The following is a 22,218-nucleotide window of genomic DNA, read 5'->3' on the forward strand; positions in this document are numbered from 1 at the left end:
AGCCCTTAACTCCTGTGCCACTGTCGCCCCGCAAATGTTCATTAATCTGTGCTCAGTGATTGTTTCAGCATGTTTACTTGACAAGGTCATAACCATATTGCACTCACACAAGAACAAAGGAAGGTAAAGTTAAATCCATGACACATAATTAGCCTTCGCCCCAGATCAGAGCCTCCAGATCAAAGAAGGCGTCGTGTTTCTGAGATTCTTGGTAATATCCTCAAACTTGTCAACCTCTGGTTGGCTACACAATCATAACATGAGAACATTAAAACCAGATCACTCTGGTGATTCTTCAGTTCTAGAGAAGCTTCAGGCCGGCCACCTGAAGCAAAAACCTCTTTAACCCACCAAAGCTTTTGACACGTCGCCTAAACCTTTTTGCACCTGCGAAGCTGACACAACAAAACAGTTCCTGCAGAACAAGCTGATTTGTTCAACTCCTTAAGAGTTATTCCTGAGACCCAAACTAGTTCCAACTGTCGTTACCTGGAGATGACTCTGGACTGACCTGGTCGTACTGCAGTTAATCTACGGACTTCGGTACCTGGGGGCCTCCGACCCCCTCTGACATCTCGGATCTTAAAAGGGCGTCTCCACTTGGGTACGTAGAACACAGTGAGATTGCATCTGGATGTGATTTTGATAACAATCAACTTCATAGCTTAACGCAAACCAAATTCTTTTACATCCAGAACTCAGTTCTCCTAGATACGGAAGTTCTGACTAACATCGCATTCACACATAGGTCCATACATCACATCTAGTTCCATCCATCACAGTAAATGTTAGTTAACTTGTCATGTTTTAATTGTTTGTAAAATAAATTCTTACTTTTATAAATCTGACTGTTTTCTGAATCAAAACAAAGTGTGTACAATCCCCTAATAAATAAAGAATCCTAGAATCTTCTGATTAAAGCACAATAAAGACAAGGCAGGGTGATATTCTATATTTAGATAGAGTATCACAGCTTATTGGTCATAAGTAGAGGTACCGGTAATATATATATTGAGTTCTTTAAGCGCTCAATTTACCAAACCGTACACCATCAACCCTGCTCAATGGTCAACTTTCCTCGTGAGGGTCACACCCGTCAGGACAGTGGGAGGGTTAACAGCTGAAATGGCAGGAAAATAATGCAAAAGAAAGAAGTCGTGGCAGAAAGTAGCAGAGTGTGAAAAGTGGTCAGTATGTCCTCCAGCAGTCTAAGGCTATAGCAGCATAACTACAGAGATAACTCAGGATAATCTATCCTATTTAGATGGAGGCATGTTGGAGGCAGGGCAAGGGAGAGCCGTCTTTACCGACTGTACACTCCACCTCCCTCTACTCCCCCACTTGTCCAGATCTAGGCTAACATCAGATTTTAACCATAGGCCCTATCAAATAAAAATGTTTTAAGCCTAGTCTTAAATGTAGACAAGGTGTCTGCCTCATGGACTGAACCTGGGAGCTGTTTCCACAGGAGAGGAGCCTGATAACTAAAAGATCTGCCTCCCATCCTGTTTCCAGTAAACCTGCAGTCTGAGAGTGACGTGTTCTATTAGGTTCCACAAGAAAAGAGTATTTAGATCATCACTTTGTAAAGTTTCTGGATCTGATTCTGGAAACAGGACTGATCTGGATTGCTAAACTGTACTCGGGAATTCTTATTGTATTTAATGGTTATATTTGCTTGTTTTATTGCTGTGTTGTTTTTTATTGGTGTACAGCGCTTTGTTTGTCCGCTTTGGGAATGTGAAAGCGCTTTATAAATAAAGTTGATTTGATTTGATTTAGATGGTCACCACAGCTACGCCACATTAACCAACACAAAGTACTTCTTGTCAGTCAATGTTACAGGTACTGATCTTAAGTTTCAAGTAATAGTAGCTAAGAGTCATTCACAACACAAACTCTAAGCTGATTATTTAATATGTTGTGGTATAGCTGCAGGTGATTTGCATTCCTGAGGAATGCCAAGCTTTTAGTTACATATTGATTTGAGAAAAAATTTGTTTCCTCAAAGTTTGAGTACCTTCTCAGAAAATTACCATTTAAATGATGACAAACATGCCATTTAGAGCTATAAACTATTGCTTTGTGTCAAGTGTCAGGTGTTGATTTACAAGTAAAAGTCTTTTCTGGGTTCTTTAGAGAAACATGTTTCCTATGAGCAGCATTTTGATCAACAGCAAGCACAATATTAACCTACTCCACCTAAATAAGACTTCTTCAGAAACAAACTCAGAGATGATAAGTTCAATCCAGAGCCACAAACTAGAAGTTGGAGCTAGAGGAAGAGAAAATCACAAGCTATTAGACAGAGAAACATGATGATTTGGTGTTCTAGCTGCTGTTAAAGTGACTGAAAGTGATCAGCCCAGCGTACTAAACACAGCCTGAGATGGTGAATGTCACAGCGTCCTCCTCAAGTCCAGGTCACGCCTCAGTGAAGCTGAAACATTCAAGAGAAGTGACAAATCATGAAAAACATTCTGTTTTCTAAGGTGCTGTAAAATAACAAGTCCAGCCTTAAGTAGCACACCTCTGAGGTGCTGATGGTGACTAAACTATAAGATGCAACACAGATTTAAACCAACAATCAGTGATATGGAGCAACATCAAATTCCCGTCTGTCACACGTGTCTTTTATAGGTTCTAACATCACTTATGTGGTAAAGCTGTTTCTTCACAGACATAATTACTTATTGAGTAAGATCATGTGTGAATGAGGAGCATGCATGAATGGCTGAGACCTTCAGAATTGTTGTCCCCTGTTCTACCACTAGATGCTGTTCATACGCATGATCAGAGCATAGAATCATCGTAAACATCATCATCATCATCATCGTAAACATCATCATCATCATCATCATCATCATCATCACCATCGTCATTACCATCATCACCACCATTGTCATCATCATCATCATTATCATTGTGATCATCATCATTGTAAACATCATCATCATCATCATCATCAACATCATCATCATCAACATCATCATCCTCATCATCGTCATCCTCATCATCGTCAACGTCATCATCATCATTATCATTGTGATCATCATCATTGTAAACATCATCATCATCATCATCAACATCATCATCATCAACATCCTCATCCTCATCATCGTCAACGTCATCATCATCATCATCATTGTCATTGTCATCATCATCATCAGCGTCAACATCATCATCATCATCGTCAACATCATCATCATCATCATTGTAATTTTCATCATCTTTTTTTTTTTTTTTTTTTTTACCGTGTCCTGTCTGGCTGTGAAGTAAGCAGAATTGATGTCTGAATGCTGGTAACAAGCCTTACAGTTTTACTCTCAGGTGGAGCATCAAAGCGTCTGCTTTTAATGTCACGCCTGATACTTAAAACTTTATTGTTACTGTTGTTGAATGCTTTGTAATTCCGACCAGACACGGAGACAGAGGTGAAAGAGAAAGGAAAAGAAAAGGTGGGGAGAGAGGAGGAGGAGGGGGGGGGGGGGTTCCACAAAATTAAACAATGAACAAGAGTCTGCTTCTAGACCTGCAGAAAAAGACAAAAAAAAACAACAGGACAAAAAAAGGACACAACAACAATACAACAAGATCTAGCTATCACTGCGTCAACTTGATGAAAAAAATATATAATCAACATTGTTTAACTGAAGAATCACGATAATAAATCACAGTGCATTAAGTGCCCACCATAGTCTTAAGACATGTGTTGAACGTGCCCATGCCCATACTTATGAGAGCACCATGTGAGCACCTGTGTGTGTACACGCGCTTGTTTATGTAAGGTTTCTCTATAGGAGCGTCCAATAGAGAGTGTGAGGGACCACAGATCCACCCCCCAAAGATGCGCAGGAGACGGGGGGGGGGGGGGGGGGGGGGGGGCTCCAAGTCCCAGAGATCTAGGCACTGCCCCAGAACACAGGAACCCCAAGGAGACTGCAACCAGGAAGGCCCCCGCCCCCCTCGAGAGGCACAGAGGATCGCCCCGGGGGGCCACAACCAGCAGCCGGCAGAGTCCCGGGAGACATCAGCGGCAAGCCCACAGGCCCGCCCGCAGCCTCCCACCCCCTAGCCGGCCGAGCCCGGGACCCAGCGACCCGGGACCCAGAGTCGACCATCCCCGCCGGGGACCCAGCAGAGCCCAGGGACCCAGACCCCACCAGGCAGCCACCGGGATCTATCAGGCAGATGCCAAAACCTTAAACCCCCAGACCCGGTTGCCATGAACACTCAGGCAGACCATGGCACAACCCCTCACACCAGGTGTGGCAGGGGGAGGGGGGACAAAGATCTATATCATCAAGAGAAGTTCCATGAGAGGGGAGGAGTCAAAGGCCCCACCTGACATATACAGTCATACACAAACACAGTCACACACTCCCTCCCTCATGCTCACACATGCACATACAACCCAAGACTTACAAAAATGCACGCAGGACACCCACTCATGCTCCCCATACACACCCTGTTCACTCTGGTCCCGGTACTGCTGCACATGGGGTACAACCATCACCGGCAACCAGAGTTTGACCCTTTCTGCTGGGGTGCTGATGAGCAGGCTCCCCCGCCCAACGCTGAGCACAGCAACCCATCACCTCAGACCCCAACCAGACGGCCAGATCTCCTTCCTAGCCTCCAGCCCCAGGAAGCCTAGCAACAACAGAGGTGGCTAAGACCCCTAGTCTCCTTCCGCCTGCTCCAATATAGTGTTGTGTGATCATGAGGTGTATTCCATGGCTGTGGTGAGTGGGCAGTGCGGGCATCATCCGACCTATGCCAGCCGATGCCACCGCACCACCCCACTTGCACCCTCAGCCATCAGTGTCTAAGTGCGGTTTAAAATTGGAAGTGGGCACCGGCACTCGGGAGGAGGCTGAAATATCCCCCTGCCAAATGCCGTTGAATGTGCTCACTCCCAAGGCCCTAAGTGTGTGTTTGTGTGGAATGTCGTCAGTGGAAGTGTATAAGGTGCAAATAAAATTGGGGGGCAGGTTGCCACAGGAATGCGGAAATGGGGTCCATACCCGCACTCCCTGACTTGCCCACCCCCCAAGGTCCTATGTGTATGTTTGTGTGATGATGTGAGGGAGCAGGAGGAGAGAAATATGCGGGGATGGGGAGGAATGGCTGGTTAGGCTTAGCCCTCCAGGGAGCCAGCTCCCCTACTGGCCTCAATAGGCACCTCTGTTGTCAAACCGCCACCCAGGGCATGGAGACCCCAGCCCATCCTGCCAGGGCCCAAAGCAGCAGCATTACAGAGCCCCACGGAGTCCGAGGGCACCAACCCAGCCCCACCCCAGCAGAATATCTATGCCCATCCCTGCATTTGCACAACTTCCAGAATATATAAAACATGGGACATCCAGGTAAGGTTGGGTCCTCCCCCTCCTGGACCTCCCCCTCCCCTGTGATGGAATGGCAGAGGAGCCAATGTCTACCTGAGGCCCCCGAACCCGGGCCTGGCACTGCTGCGTGTTCCTGCCTTCTTCCCGGCAGCATACCTGCCAGGACCCGACCCCCAAGGCCCCGCCCAGATCCCCACACGGGGCCGGCCACCCCCAAACCCCGAGCCCCCAGGCCCCCACCCAGACCCGTCCAGGGGCATTGCAGCCGCCAGGCAGTGACCCATGGCCGCCGCCACTATCCCCAAGGGGCCCCACTCACAACTGCCAGCAGCCCACCCCCCGAGGCAACCCAAGCACCTCCAGAGGGGGGCAACGGCCCCCCAGTCCCAGACACCCCCAGTGAACCCACCTCCAGGGAACATCCGGATACTCAGAACTCAGACCCCACACCCCCCCACCCACACCATCCCGCAGGACAACATCAACGGCCCCCCACCTTCGCTAAGTGATGGAACCGATCAAAGAAGCCCAGAGAGATTCATCTGAAGTGGAAGCAGAGGCTATATCAAGTGCAATATGATCTAACAAAAGATTTCTATACTGGTTAATGCAGAGAGTTTCTTTATTTTTCCAATTCAAGAGGATAGTTTTCTTAGCGATGCATATGGCAGTCAGAACCACGTGAACCAAAGATGTTTCAATCGGGACATCGTCCAGCTTTCCCAGTAAACAAAGAGAGGGGGAAGTTGGGATATGACATTTCAGACATTTTGACAGATCCTCACATACTCTACCCCAAAATTCCTGGACAGGTGGGCAGGACCACAGTGCATGAATGTAATTGTCAGGAATGTTGTTTGTGCAGTGTGTACAGGTGTCGGACGACACAAACCCCATCTTGAACATCCGATGACCTGTATAGTGTACTCTGTGTAGAATTTTGTACTGAATTAATTGTAAATTGGGGTGTCTGATCATTTTAAAAGTTTTTAAACAAGTTTGGGACCAGAAGTCCTGGTCAAAGCTAACTGATAGATCCACCTCCCATTTTTCAATAGGGATTGCAATTTTATCGTCTATTTTGGACAGTGTCTTATATACTTTAGACAGTAGTTTGGGGGGTTGAGATTATAGAAGTCTAATACCTTTGGTGGTGTTTGTAATTCTATTTTATTGAGCTTAAATTTTTGTTTGACTACAGATTTAATTTGGTGATATTCTAAAAAGCTATTCTTATCCATTCCAAATTGGGAGACTATTTGATTAAATGGGATGAAGTCCAATCCTTCATATATGTGTTCCAGGTATAGGATTCCTTTATTTTTCCGGTCCGGAAGGTTCATCATTTAGTTTTTTTGCAAAATGTCAGGATTATTCCAGATAGGTGTGCGTCTGCATGGTACTAGTGAAGACTCGGTCATTTTAAGATACTCCCACCATGCTGTCAGAGAGGTGCTGATACTAATACTTTTGAAGCCTTCATGTTTTCTTATGCTTGAGCTAATAAATGGTAAGTCTGAAAGCTCTATCGTATTGCAAAGTGTCTGTTCTATATCTAACCAGGACTCATCTAGTGGGTTATCTTGCAACCATCTTGGTATATATTGCAGCCTGTTGGCTAAGAAATAATAATAAAAGTTGGGTAGATCCAGTCCTCCTCTGTCTTTGGTCTTCTGAAGCGTTTTTAAGCTAATTCGTGGAGGTTTATCTTGCCAAAGGAATTTAGTAATTGAGGAGTCCAGAGATTTAAACCAGTCAGCTGGTGGTTTGTTTGGGATCATCGAGAATAAGTAATTTATTCTGGGTAAGACCATCATTTTAATTGTAGCAACTCTCCCCATGAGTGATATTGGTAAGGATTTCCATCTTGCAAGATCATCTTCCACCTTCCTTAAAAGTGGGATGTAGTTTAGTTTGGTTAGATCTGCTAACTTGGGAGAGATATTAATTCCCAGGTATGTGATATTCCCTGACTCCAATTATGCCAATTGACAAATGAGAAATTAATTGGTAGAACTGTGGATTTTAACCAGTTTATAGAGTAATCTGAAACTCTTGAAAAAGAGTTTATCAGTTCTATTGCTTGGGAGAGAGAGGATTGAGAATTCTGGAGAAAGAGTAAAACATCATCTGCATAAAGACTGATCTTATGTTCTGTTTTCTTACACTTTATCCCTTTAATATCTGTTGTTTGCCTATCTGCTGCTGCTAGTGGTTCGATAAAGATAGCAAACAGTGAGGGGGAGAGTGGGCATCCCTGCCTGGTCCCCCTCTGAAGACAGAAGCTAGCTGATATTTGGTCGTTCGTCCTGACACGTGCTGTTGGTGAACTGTATAATGTTTGTAGCCAGTTTATGAAGAAGTTCCCAAAACCAAATTTATGTAAAGTTGCAAATAAGAACTTCCAGTTAACTCTATAAAAAGCTTTTTCTGCATCTAGAGATAATATACTAGTTTCTATGTTTCTACTGTAAGAGAAATCTATCAAATTAAGTAATCTACGTGAGTTTGTGGATGACTGTCTACCCTTGATGAAAGCAGTTTGGTCAGGGTGTATTATGAAGGGGGTTACCTTCTCTAATCTTTTGGCCAGGGCTTTACAAATTATTTTGAGATCAACATTAATAAGAGAAATTGGGCGATAGCTGGTTGGAAATGCTGGGTCTTTGCCTGGTTTTAACAAGAGACTAATATTGCCTGAATTCATGTTTGGCTGTAATCTGCCGCTCTCTTCGATTTCCCTCACCATTCTGAAAAATGTTGGAGCCAGAATGATCCAGAATTATTTGTAGAATTCTACTGGGAACCCGTCTGGACCTGGAGCTTTCCTATTCGTCATGGATTTAAGGGCTTCCTGGAGCTCCGCTGATGTTAGTGGAGAGTCCAGGACTGTAACTTGGCTGTCTGATAATTTAGGAAGTGTTATCCTGTCAAGGAACTCATTGATCTCATTATCTGATGGGTTTATCTGTGGTGAGTACAAAGTTTGGTAAAAGTCTCTGAAGGTGTTGTTTATTCTTTCAGGGTCATTAACTATATTCCCGGTTGAGTCTTTAACAGCAGATATGGTAGTTTTCTCTTTATTTATTTTTAATTGGCTAGCTAAGAATTTACCTGATTTATTACTATGTTTGAAGTTTTCTATTCGTAGTCTTTGTGCTAAAAATTGTGTCTTTTTGTCAATAATTCCATGAAGTTCTAATTTAGCTTTACGTAATTTGCTCATTAACTCTTCTTCTGTGGACGCCTCTAAAGACTTAATGATTTCCTCTAACTCCTGAATATGTTTGTTTTCTGTTTTTTTCCTATGTGATGAGAAAGAGATTATTTTACCTCTCATCACTGCCTTTCCTGCCTCCCAAAGAATAGATGCTGATGTTCCAGGCAGGTCATTATGTTCTAAATATAAAGCCCACTCCTTTTAAAAAAATTCTATAAAACCTTCGTCTTTAAGCAGTGATGTATTAAACCTCCAGTTTTTGCTTGGTGGGATTGTCTTCTTATTTACCAGAGTTAATGAGACCGGAGCATGGTCGCTGACAACTATGGGGTGTATCTCAGTGTCTGAAATGTCAGCCAACAATGAGCTGCTGACTAGAAAATAATCCAAACGTGAATGAGAGTGATGGACGTGTGATAAAAAAGTATACTCTCTACGGTTAGGATGAAGAGATCACCATGCATCACAAAGCCCATAATCACTCATGTACTGTTTAACTATGTTAGTGGATTGCCAATTGCGCTGAGTCCCAGCTGTACTGAGCCTGTCTGTTAAGGAATTCATCCAAAAATTAAAATCACCTCCAAGTATAAGTGGACAGTCCAAGTGTTCGGAGAGTACAGAGAAAAAAATTATGAAAGAATGGAGGGTCATCAATATTTGGACAGTATATGCTGACGATACATAAGCGTTGGTTCTGTACAGATAATTTTAACATTATAAATCTACCCTCTGGATCATAAACTGTGTCCAATACTGTGAAATTGATGTTTTTGTGTATTAAAATGGCTACACCTCTTTGCCTAGAGTTATAGCAGGCAGAGAACATGCTGGGAAACTCACGTGTCTTAAGTTCATCTGCGGATGTGGCAGATCTATGAGTCTCTTGTAACAATATTACGTCTGCTTGCACTCTCTTTAACTGATCAAAAATTTTTAATCTCTTCTCTCTAGCGCCAGCCCCATGTACGTTCCATGAGACAAACCTTAGTGCACCCATAGATGTGTGGGTGAGTAGCTAAAATATGACGCCTTCATGTGAATAAGATGGAATAAGTATATAAATGTATAAATAGTATGTTAATAAATAAAAACGTAAATAATAATAATAATAATAATAATAAAGATCCAACAGTGTTTGTGGTTGTATTATTTGACGCATAAATTATGATATTGTGCTGTGAATTTAATATATCTATGTGTGTGTGTGTGTGCGTGTGCGTGTGCGTGCGCGCGCGTGTGTGCGTGCGCGTGTGTGTGTGTGTGTGTGCGTGTGTGTGTGCATGTTTGTGTGTGTGCGTGTGTGTGTGTGTGCGCGTGCGCTTGTGTGTGTGTGTGCATGTGTGTGTGCATGTGTGTGTGTGTGTGCGTGTGTGTGTGCATGTGTGTGTGTGTGCGTGTGTGTGTGTCGAGTCTGACGCAGTGTTGGAAAGTTGTGTGGTTGTGCCATTCAGGTGTAAAGGTACAGAAGCAGGTAAAGAGGAAGGGAAAATACAGATACAGGTTAAAAAAGAAGAAAGAACTAAAAAGAAAAGGTGGTACGGGTGTGAAGTGGTGATTAACAGGTGATCTTATCATCTACAAAACGGATTTAGCAGCTGTTTAATCCTGACGTGATCAAACCCAGTGAATCCTTATAAGAATAATAAATGTCTGACCTGATGTTGGGCTAATACAGCCAGTCAGTCACTCCTCGCTCCTTGTAAAGTTTATTGTCCACATAAAGCTTATCCACCGAGATGACAGCTCTCTTCCCATCCTGGATAAACTTTTTTCGGAGCGGAAAGAGGACCCGGCGCCGATCCAGAATCTCCTTCGGGAACTGATCAATGACGCTGAAATCTTTCCCTTTGAGCTCTCTTCCGTTACTTTTAACAAGATCCTTCTGCTTAAAATGTTCAAATTTAGCCACGATGGGATGAGGTCTTCTGCTGTCTCCTCTTTTGGCTCCAAGGCGATGTACCCGGTGAAATGTGATGTTTTTAACTTTTTCTTCGGGTATCTTCATTTCTGTCTGGAGAAAGTTCTTTATTGTATGCTCGCAGTTCTCTGCCCCTCCTGTCTGCTCCGGCAGACCTGCGAACACCAAATTATCCCTCATGCTGCGGGCCTGAAGATCCAAAACCGTCTCCTTCAGAGTTTTGTTGTCCTGGGTGATCCGCGTTATTCCCTCTTCCAGGGAAGAAACGGACTTCCGCAGAGACGCGTTCTCAGCAGCGAGCCGCTCAACCTGATCCTGGCTGAACTCCAGAGATGTTCGGAGGTTCTGAAACTCCTGGTGAAGAACCTCGAGCAGATGAAGTCGCCCCTCAAATCCCAGAAGCCACTTATCTATAGAATCTAATAATTCTAAAATGTCCTTCCGGGGAGATGAGGCCTCAGGCGAGTCCTGAGGACGGCTCCTCTTGGTCCCAGCAGGTGTTTCAGCCTCAGCCGCTGATTTCTTCGGACCCATGACGAATAACTCAAAAACTTCGTCAATATAATTTAGTAAACTTTCTGAATTTTCTTCACTTACCTCCAGATTGAGTGAGTTATACTTACCAGATTATTTTTTTGCGTTGTCAGTAAATAAATTAGGCAAAAATGTGTCTTAATTGTTTGTGGATGTTTGTTAACGAGCTGCCATCAGCTTCAAACGCTGCCGTGTGTCCGGTGATCGGCCGTCGGCGCATGCTCACTCCTCCGCCCACTTAGTACTTCCACTGTCAATAATTTTCATCATCTTTACATCATCATTTTCATCAACATCATTGTCATTGTCATCATCATCATCATCGTAAACATCATCATCATCAACATCATCATCCTCTTCATCATCGTCATTGTCATCATAGTCATCATCATCATCATCATTGTCATCCTCATCATCGTCATTGTCATTGTCATCATCATCATCAACGTCAACATCATCATCGTCAACATCATCATCATCATCAATGTGATTTTCATCATCTTTACATCATCATTTTCATCAACATCATTGTCATTGTCATCATCATCATCGTAAACATCATCATCATCAACATCATCATCCTCTTCATCATCGTCATTGTCATCATAGTCATCATCATAATCATCATTGTCATCCTCATCATCGTCATTGCCATTGTCATCATCATCATCATCATCATTGTCATCCTCATCATCGTCATTGTCATCATCATTATCGTCATCCTCATCATCGTCATTGTCATCTTCATCGTCATCGTCATTGTCATCATCATCGTCATCGTCATAGTCATCATCATCATCATCATTGTCATCCTCATCATCGTCATTGTCATTGTCATCATCATTATCGTCATCATCATCATCATCATTGTCATCCTCATCATCGTCATTGTCATCATCATTATCGTCATCCTCATCATCGTCATTGTCATCTTCATCGTCATCGTCATTGTCATCATCGTCATTGTCATCATCATCGTCATCGTCATAGTCATCATCATCATCATCATTGTCATCCTCATCATTGTCATTGTCATTGTCATCATCATTATCGTCATCCTCATCATCGTCATTGTCATCATCATCATTATCGTCATCGTCATCATCATCATTATCGTCATCGTCATCATCATCATTATCGTCATCGTCATCATCATCATTATCGTCATCGTCATCATCATCATCATCATTATCATTGTCAACATCATCATCATCACTGTCAACATCATCATCATCATTGTCAACATCATCATCCTCATCATCGTCATCATCATCATCATCATCATCGTATTTGTCATCCTCATCCTCATCCTCATCATTGTCATCATCATTGTCAACATCATCATCATCATCATCATCCTCATCATCATCGTCATCATCATCATCATCATCATCGTATTCGTCATCCTCATCCTCATCATCATTGTCATCATTGCCAACATCATTATCCTCATCATAGTCATCATCATCATCATCATCGTATTCATCATCCTCATCATTGTCATCATCATTGTCAACATCATCATCATCATCATCCTCATCATCATTATCATCATCATCATTATCATCGTTGTCAACATCATCATCATCGTCATTGTCATCATTGTCAACATCAACATCATCGTCAACATCATCATCATCATCAACATTGTCATTATCATCATCATCATCATAATCATCATCATCGTCAAAATCATCATCATTATCATTGTCATCCTCATCATCGTCAACGTCAACATCATCATTGTCATTTTCACTATCATCATCGTCGTCATCATCATCATCATCACCATTGTCATCATCGTCATCATCATTATCATCATCTTCATCATCATCATCATCATCATTGTCATTGTCATCATCATCATCAACGTCAACATCATCATCGTCAACATCATCATCATCATCAATGTAATTTTCATCATCTTTACATCATCATTTTCATCAACATCATTGTCATTGTCATCATCATCATCGTAAACATCATCATCATCAACATCATCATCCTCTTCATCATCGTCATCATAGTCATCATCATCATCATCATTGTCATCCTCATCATCGTCATTGTCATTGTCATCTTCATTATCGTCATCCTCATCATCGTCATTGTCATCTTCATCATCATCGTCATCATCATCATCGTCATTGTCATCATCGTCATTGTCATCATCATTATCATTGTCAACATCATCATCATCACTGTCAACATCATCATCATCATTGCCAACATCATCATCCTCATCATCGTCATCATCATCATCATCGTATTCGTCATCCTCATCCTCATCATTGTCATCATCATTGTTAACATCATCATCATCATCATCCTCATCATCGTCGTCATCATCATCATCATCATCATCATCATCATCATCGTATTCGTTATCCTCATCCTCATCATCATCGTAATCATTGCCAACATCATCATCCTCATCATCGTCATCATCATCGTATTCATCATCTTCATCATTGCCATCATCATTGTCAACATCATCATCCTCATCCTCATTATCATCATCGTCATTATCATCATCATCATCATCGTCATTGTCATCATTGTCAGCATCATCATCATCGTCAAAATCATCATCATTGTCATTGTCATCATCATCATCGTAAACATCATCATCATCAACATCATCATCCTCTTCATCATCGTCATTGTCATCATCATCATCATCGTCATTGTCATCATTGTCAACATCATCATCGTCAACATCATCATCAACATCATCATCCTCTTCATCATCGTCATTGTCGTCATCATCATCATCATCATCATTGTAATTTTCATCATCTTTACATCATCATTTTCATCAACATCATTGTCATTGTCATCATCATCATCGTAAACATCATCATCATCAACATCATCATCCTCTTCATCATCGTCATTGTCATCATTGTCAACATCATCATCATCGTCAACATCATCATCCTCTTCATCATCGTCATCGTCATTGTCATCATCATCATCATCATCATCATGTTCAGTTGGCCAACAGAAATTGCATCGGACAACAACTTCCGTGGTCAAAGCCACTGCTTCGCCTTTACCGCAACTGAAGGAAGTCACTGGGATTAAACTTTTGTAGTATCTTGTGTTTGGATTACATTTTGGTTTAGAGTTTAGAGTTAATCTCTTTTGTGAAGTAGATCTCCTTCTTGGTTACATTTAGAGTGTCGAGAGCTTTTGTTTGGTTGAAGGACCTGCCGTTCTAGCAGGTACCTAATTGCTCTTCACTGGAGGATTTGTTATCTTTATTATTATTTATTCCACAGACGTTACTGCGGCTCGAATGGAAAAGTGCACTCCCACAAATTTGACATCATAACGACTGTTACCGTTATGTTGCAATAAACATCAAAAAAATGTTCATTTTGTGTGGGTTCAGTATATGTGTGTGTTCATTAAGTGTGGAGCCAGGATTGGGACAATATCACATGTAACTTGCACGTTTTGTAACTTGTAACGTGTTTTGTAACTTTCATTTTGTAGCATGTAATTCATGTTTTGTAACACATAACATCAGAAATGTAACATCAACCTTGCATTGTGTAACTTGCAGAAAGAAAATCAATGTCCAAGTTTCAAATCACAACTCTCAAAAACACACATCTCAGCATCACTGTGCTTGCCCATCCCTTCGTCCTCCCACACACTCCCATCCTCCTCATCATGTGCTCTTATTGTTTTGTGACACCCCCCCCCCCCCCCCCGACTTGACTCTGGACCTGTTCTGATATAAATTTTCCCTTCTGTACATCCCTTTGGGATGTGTTTAGAGTGAGATGATGCTACATAAACCAACTGAATTCCTAGTTTCGGGGTTTTAACAGGTTGTTTCTAATAAAATCGCTGATCATGATCAGGGTCAGAAAATGCAGGAATACCTTCGGACATGATCATAATGACCTCCTAAGGAAACTGGATTCTTATGAGGTGTTGCTACAACTAACTCTTATTGTTCTCCCTGATCTTAGCTCAGCCCCCAGCTCCTCAGCGGCCATTCTTTTCTCTGTTCATCCCCTAATAATGGCTGCTGATTTCTTTTAGTCGCCTCTGTTTGGTGCAGGAACGTGTGTGGATTTTGTGTATTTTTCACTGACAATACCCACCTGCAGTGGTTGTGAATAAGACTGATGAGAGCTGGGAAATTCAACTATTCATAAGTTGAGGCTAAAATGCAGCTTTTGAGCTGAAGGCATCAGCTCAGAGATTAAATTTAGTTCTTTTTTTCTGTCCACCACATTGCACGGCCACAACTGGTGCAGGTTTAAATGGCGGCCTCTTTCTGATCTTTTTTCTTCATTTGGGCCGTGTGACAGTCTGATGCTGGTCAGGACAAGTCCTCACATCGAGTCCATCTCTCAGGATAAACATTGTTAGAGTCCCTCCTGATTCTGGCCGTCAACGCTGGCGGATCCTTCAGCCTCATTAATATTTATGGGCTTAAACAGGATTTTACAGGCTGGCCTGTCACCACTGCTGTAAAACTCATGCTGGATGCCGAGCGGCCCCATCACAGATGAAGTAATGGGCCTGGAATGCTCAAACACGTGCTTGGTGGGGAGTGCTGCTTATCGTGGCTGCATGCACTGACGTGTGGAGAGTCCCGAACCCTACCGCCCCACCTAGTGGACACTTATGTTGTGTAATGTCTGAAGTCTGTTGCATTTCTGTCTGAGGTGTTGTTTGCATAGCAAAGCTGCCCTCCTTGTGGAGGGTAACTCTGAAGTGCCTTTTTTCCCTCCACCTGACCCAATCCTCATATAAACCCTCTGATCTCTATTAAGGTAGCGCGACTCAGGGTTGCGAATGACCACAGTCACCAATTCTTGTCTTGTGTCTATGTATGTATGTCTGATCTCAGAATTGTGTGTACTGAAACTCTAATTTCCCTCTGGGATTAATAATGTATCTTTGAATTGAATTTGAATTTACCAGACAGACACTCAAAGGTCCGTCTTCACTGTTCCGAGTCTCGTGAGCTGAGCTCTTCCTGTAAACACCACAGCATCTGATCTGAAGTACATCCTCCAGAGTGGATGATGCTGCTTCAACTCTGGCAGCTGTGTGAAGGAGGCGGTTACTGGAGGTTTGTGACCATGATGAGGGAAATTGTCTGTAGAGCACAGCTCTGTTTGTGTCCTGATGAAGGAAACAACTTCTGCTTCATCAGATTTGTCAGGCGATTTAACTCAGATTGAGACATAAATGCATTCAGCAGGACCTGTTAGGGCTGCTGCTGCAGGTTCTCTAAAACCACTTTCTTGTGGCTTTTAATCACAGCTCAAGTCTCAGAACAAAGCCAACAAAATAACTGTTGCTGCCAATTTCTCTCTCTCTCTCTCTCTCTCTCTCTCTCTCTCTCTCTCTCTCTCTCTCTCTCTCTCTCTCTCTCTCTCTCTCTCTCTCTCTCTAAGAGACCTGTTTGAGTCAGAGGTGACGAGTCCAGCCAGTCACCTCCTTCCTGCTGATGGTGCTGATACCCACCTCCATCGAGCTACATCCCACCTCCATCGAGCTGCAACCCACCTCCATCGAGCTGCAACCCACCTCCATCGAGCTGCATCTGTCATCCGTCAGCAGACCAACAGCATCTTATCTGCAGACCTATGCAAAGTAGGAACCACCTAATTAGAGGCGCTCACAGCCACTGGCAGCTGCACTGGTAGAGTCAATGAGGTGGCTCACTGTGATGAATGGATGCTGGAGTGTTTCTCTGCATTTTGACGTTTTTTCACATTCAGGTAAAATGAAGTGGAAACAGCATCAGCACCGTGCCAGCACCAGTCACCATGGGACCGTTCGACAAGACCTTGAATTTAGCTCAAAGACTTTTAGCTTTACAAATTAAATTTCTAGATTCTGTCAGTGGTGCAGCAAAGAGCCGCCCTGCTGGCTACCCCTAGCCAGACAGCCTAACAGAAAAAGTATACATGTGTATTTAATAAACTGAATATAAGAGGACAAGCTTCATTGTTTGTTTACACTACTGAGAAATTTTCTTGCAGGGCTGTGACTGCTGGAAACAAGCTGGAGCCAAGTAACAAAATGCAAATACTTTAATATTTGACTTAAGAAGAATGTTTGGGTGTCTCTACCAGTGGCGGCTCCAGAAATTTTTTTCTGCAGGTGCTATGAAGGCAAGGACATAATTTTCACTTTAGAAGTGGAGGGGACACTGGGGGGTGGGGGGGATCTTTACAGTATGCTCTAATGGGAAACAGGCTTCAACACAAAAGGTTGTTTTCCGCTTGGTCCTAGAGCTCAACCATTGTCAGTTTAATATAGCGTAACATGGTTTTTGGATGGTAAAAAGTGCAGGGGTCAAAACTTGACTTTGGAAAAAGTGGGGGGGACATGTCCCCCCTGGTCCCCCCCCCCCAAAAAAAATTACGTCCATGTATGAAGGAGCTAGTCTTTTTATTGAGGGTGCTATGAAGGAAGTGGTCATGCGTACCTATTGTTCTCTAAAACACCTTCAGCACTAGCAGATACACATGCGTGCACAACACCTGAAACAATTATTAATATACATCATGAACATATGAACAATCGCTGACTTTTCCATGAAATCATAAACACATACAGCCACACAGAAAACCATCTATAGTATTGCAAGGTTAGCTAACGTCTGTGTTAGCATTTCCAGCGGCAGAACTCTGGACTGCTGCGGCGGTTGAGGGTTGACTCTCTTCATCCAGATCCGTAGGTTTTTGTGGGTCTGAGATCACGTCCAAACATTCATTCATTTCTGACTGAACCCGTGGAAATGTGGGCAACAAGAACCGATCCATCTTACCACTAGCTCTACCTTTCACTCGTTCGCAGGTGGAAAATGAGGTCAAAGATTCCCTGTTTTGGTTTAAGTTTTTACTATCTATAGTAAACAAAGACAATGGTGATTAGGGATAGGAAGTTGGCTCCCTGGTTTAATTCTCATCTACGAGCTTTAAAACAAAACTCTAGAAAATTGGAGTGAACATGGCGCTCTACGCACCATGAGGAGGCCTACCTACCCTGGAAAAATAGTCTTGTGCTTTATAAAAATAAGCTTCGACAAACTAGAACTGCTTATTTTTCAGCATTAATTGAGGAGAATAAGCATAATCCTAAATTTCTTTTCGGTACAGTTGCTAAACTTACACAGAATCATAGCTCTGAGCCATCTATTCCCTTAGCCCTCAGCAGCAATGACTTCATGGGATTTTTTACAAGTAAAATTAATTCTATTAGAAACAAAATCTTTAGCATCCTCCCTAATGCGATTTCTTCTTCCTCAGTGAGGCAGCATCAGAGGTAACTGTAGAACCTCATCTGTGCTTGAACTGTTTTGATCCAGTTGAGCTTTCAGAGTTATCAAAAATATTAGCTTCATCTAAACCTTCAACTTGCATTTTGGATCCAATCCCAACCAAATTATTTAAAGAAGCATTACCTTTGGTTACTGCCCCCATTCTAGATATAATCAATCTATCCTTAGTAAATGGATATGTACCACAAGATTTTAAGGTTGCTGTTATCAAACCGTCACTTAAGAAGCCTTCTCTGGGTCCAGATGACCCAATGAATTATAGACCAATATCTAACCTTCCATTTTTATCCAAAGTCCTGGAGAAAATAGTGGCCATCCAAGTATGTGAGCATTTAAACACTAATGCTCTGTTTGAGGAATTTCAGTCTTGTTTTAGAGAGTATCACAGCACTGAAACTGCATTAGTGAGAGTTACAAATGATATTCTCATGGCCTCAGATAAGAATCTTGTGTCTGTTCTAGTCTTGTTAGATCTCAGTGCTGCCTTTGACACAGTTGATCACAATGTTCTTGTAGAAAGACTTGAACATGTTGTAGGGATCAAAGGAACAGCGTTAGGCTGGTTTAAATTCTACCTGTCTGACAGATTTCATTTTGTAAATATACATGACAAATCGTCTTCATACTCCAGGGTTACTTGTGGAGTACCACAGGGTTCAGTGCTTGGACCAATTCTTTTTACTATATATATGCTCCCAATTGGTAAAATCATTAGACAGCATGGGATAAACTTCCCCTGTTATGCTGACGATACTCAGTTATATTTGTCCATTAACCCCGATGAACCTAATCGGTTGGGTAGATTACAGGCTTGTCTTGAGGACGTAAAAAATTGGATGACTCTAAACTTTTTGCTTTTAAATCAAGACAAGACGGAAGTTCTCTTCTTTGGACCAGAAATCCAGAAAAGGAAATTGCTTAGCCAATCACCTGACCTGAACGGCATTACATTAATCTCCGAGAACAAAGTAAGGAACCTTGGTGTTATCTTTGACCAGGACATGTCAAAATAACATAAAACATTATATTTTACTCACCTCTCTCCTCGTGTGATTCTTTCATGTGGGTTAAAACTTCAGCCCAACATGACACTATTACAGTTTTTCTCAATTGTTTACACACATTTTCTGAAAGCATGCCTCATATTCTCAGAACTCTACACACAAATCCAAAAAAACACACACACACACACACAATGGGCAAAACCCCTCATTTAACCTGCAAAATGAAACTTCACATTCAAAACAATGTTATTTCTCCTCACAATGTGATTTTGTTGTCAAATGACACACAAACCTTCAACAGACATTTATAAGAACCAGCCGAACACTTATGTGCTCAGTGTAAACCACTACGATGAGTGGAAAACACTTCTTCTCCATTCATCATAATGACTTAAGCCTTTTTGGTTCAGTCTTACACTTACTACAGACAGTACATACATACATGTGTTGTAAAATATTTCAGAATATTGTTTTTACACTCTGAACACATAAATACATGGTAAAAATTATTTTACTTCCCCCGCAAAACATTGTACACAGTGTATGTCCCATTCCCAACCAACTCAAAGTTATACACATAAACTACATACAACAGAAGTATTTACTGTATACAGTTACAGTAAAAAAAATACTATGGTGCATCCTCTCTTCGTCAAGGACTCTCTGAAGCACACATGACAATATCAGAAATAAACATGAAGTGGTCACTATTGTGAAGCACAGTCATTATGATTGAAGTATTGAAATATGTAGTATTTATTGTACACAGTGTTGAGTGTATGCATCGTTTGTGGGACTCACTTTCACATAGTTATATTGCAATTCATTGACTCTTTCTGAATTGCATACAAATGGCACCCTGTAGACCTGCTTCATCCTGAGATGATTTCTGAACAAGACAAGGTCCAGTGTTGATAAGCTGACTCTGTCAATATTTTGAAACATGTCATTGTTTTCTATTGTTTTTCTTTGTATTTGCCGTAATGTTAAGGCATTGTTTTCTAGGACCCTGTTCATAATTTCAGTTTCCTGTTCAGGAGACAGAAGACGTTCCCAACCTCCTCGTTTTGGTAATCTTTCAGTTCTGCCAAACAAATTGTAAAATACTGTGAAAATAAATTAGGTATACATTTCCTAAATAAACAGACTTTATAGTATTTTTACTGTCCAACAAAACAGTCCACAGGCAATACTACTACTATACTCATTGAATACTGATTGTATTGATAGGCAGTACTGCCATTTTCTAGTGACAGAAGAATTTGGCTGTACTCTTTGCCCAGCCTCAGACCATGGGTGACCACATGATCAACCAAAGTGGCTCAGACCTCATCAGAGATTACGGTCCTCCCTGTCCTCCTCCTCTTACTCTCACTCCTCTGGCTCTGCCTCTGTTTCCAGTGTTGGCACCCATTGCTCCAAAACAGAAGAGCTCACCTGTTGCCCTTTTATGCTAAAGCTCAGATTGCCGATTGTAAAACTGTGTGACGGGTGTTTGCCTTTGTGATGAGTCAGTGTGCACATTTGAATAGCAGTGTGTTTCTTGTGAAAACAAGATATTTTCTGCATGAAAATTGTGCCAACAGCAGAGAATTGTGTGTAGTGTTTTGAAAAAGTGTGTTTTAGATTAGCAATTTGAGTGCAAAGCAGGAATTGTGCTTGTAGTTTAGCAGAATTGGTTACATGTTGTGGTCATTGTGTCTCAAGTACCAGAAAATGTGTGTAAACAATTGAGAAAAACTTTGAAATAGCCTTGTTACCCGTTTCATTTCAGCTTGTAGGAAGTAAATAATAAAAACCTGTCCTAACCGTAAAGATCAGTGGTGTAGATTGGCTCTTGACATTGGTGGGGATTTGCACGTCTACCATCCTCTCCGGACACTTACTTACACTCACTCACTTTTGGCCCCATGTGTCACTCATGTCGCATTGCAAACGCAGGAGTCTTGCATACAACCGTAACGTTTTCCACCGAGCTTTGGTGCTGTTAACAGCTGGTGTAGTTTGTCTCACGTCCGTCTCCCCTGACAGCACGTGCAGCCAATCACATTAGCCATATGCGTTACGGAAGTAGGAAGTCAGAAAACGTCATTTGATCCTTTCTGCACCTCAAGGGTTATGAGACATTGAATGGTTTGTTGTTTTTTTTAGAGGAGGCGGTCAAATTATTGGTGGGGACTATTTGATGATCATTGGAAAATGGTGGGGACACGTCACCTCCGTCCATGCTAAATCTACGCCCTTGGTAAATATACCTTGTACAATCCTGATAATAATATAAAAATCTATCATTCTGACTTCCTATTGGTTTTTTTCCTTATACCTATATATTTTAAACGTATTTGCATTGCATATTCCTTACCAATCTGTTCTGTGGGGTATCCCAAGGATCTGTTTTGGGTCCACTTGTGTTTCTACTGTACATACACCCACTTGGACAGATAATTGATTATTTTCATAATCACCTGTATACAGATGACATTCAGCTGTACTGCTCCTTTAATGATAAACTGTCCATAAACTGTCTGAGTATCTATCAGCTAACAGCTGGCCAGAAGATAACTTCCGTCCGTTAAACTCTCAAAAGACTGGGTGTCTGATCATTGCCCCTGAGAGCATGGCTCCCCTTATTCGTCTTGGTCATTTATCTTCTGCCATCAAGACAAACTTGAGGAATTTGGGTGTTTTTGACCAATCAATGTCTCTTGAAGATCATTCAAAAACATTGACCCAAAACTGTTTTTATCACTTAAAAATATCTCCAAACTGCGACGGCTGGTGTCAAAACATGAACTTGAAATGGTTATCCATGCCTTTATCTTCTCCCATCTAGATTACTGTAACACACTCTTCACAGGTTTTTAAAA

General features: G+C 42.0%; 1 protein-coding gene across 1 annotated transcript in view; it reads right to left on the bottom strand.

Moving 5' to 3' along the window:
- Positions 1 to 14,755: 14,755 nt before the first annotated feature.
- The window catches only part of pigg (phosphatidylinositol glycan anchor biosynthesis class G (EMM blood group)), a 209,385-nt gene continuing 201,922 nt past the window's right edge, over positions 14,756 to 22,218 (bottom strand). The window contains exon 13 of the mRNA XM_015953332.3: positions 14,756 to 16,642. Coding sequence (XP_015808818.3) covers positions 16,612 to 16,642 — 31 coding nt within the window. The 3' untranslated portion in view covers positions 14,756 to 16,611. The remainder of the gene's footprint in view (positions 16,643 to 22,218) is intronic.

This window comes from Nothobranchius furzeri, chromosome 1 (genome assembly GCF_043380555.1).
Source record: "Nothobranchius furzeri strain GRZ-AD chromosome 1, NfurGRZ-RIMD1, whole genome shotgun sequence".
Lineage (NCBI taxonomy): Eukaryota > Metazoa > Chordata > Actinopteri > Cyprinodontiformes > Nothobranchiidae > Nothobranchius > Nothobranchius furzeri.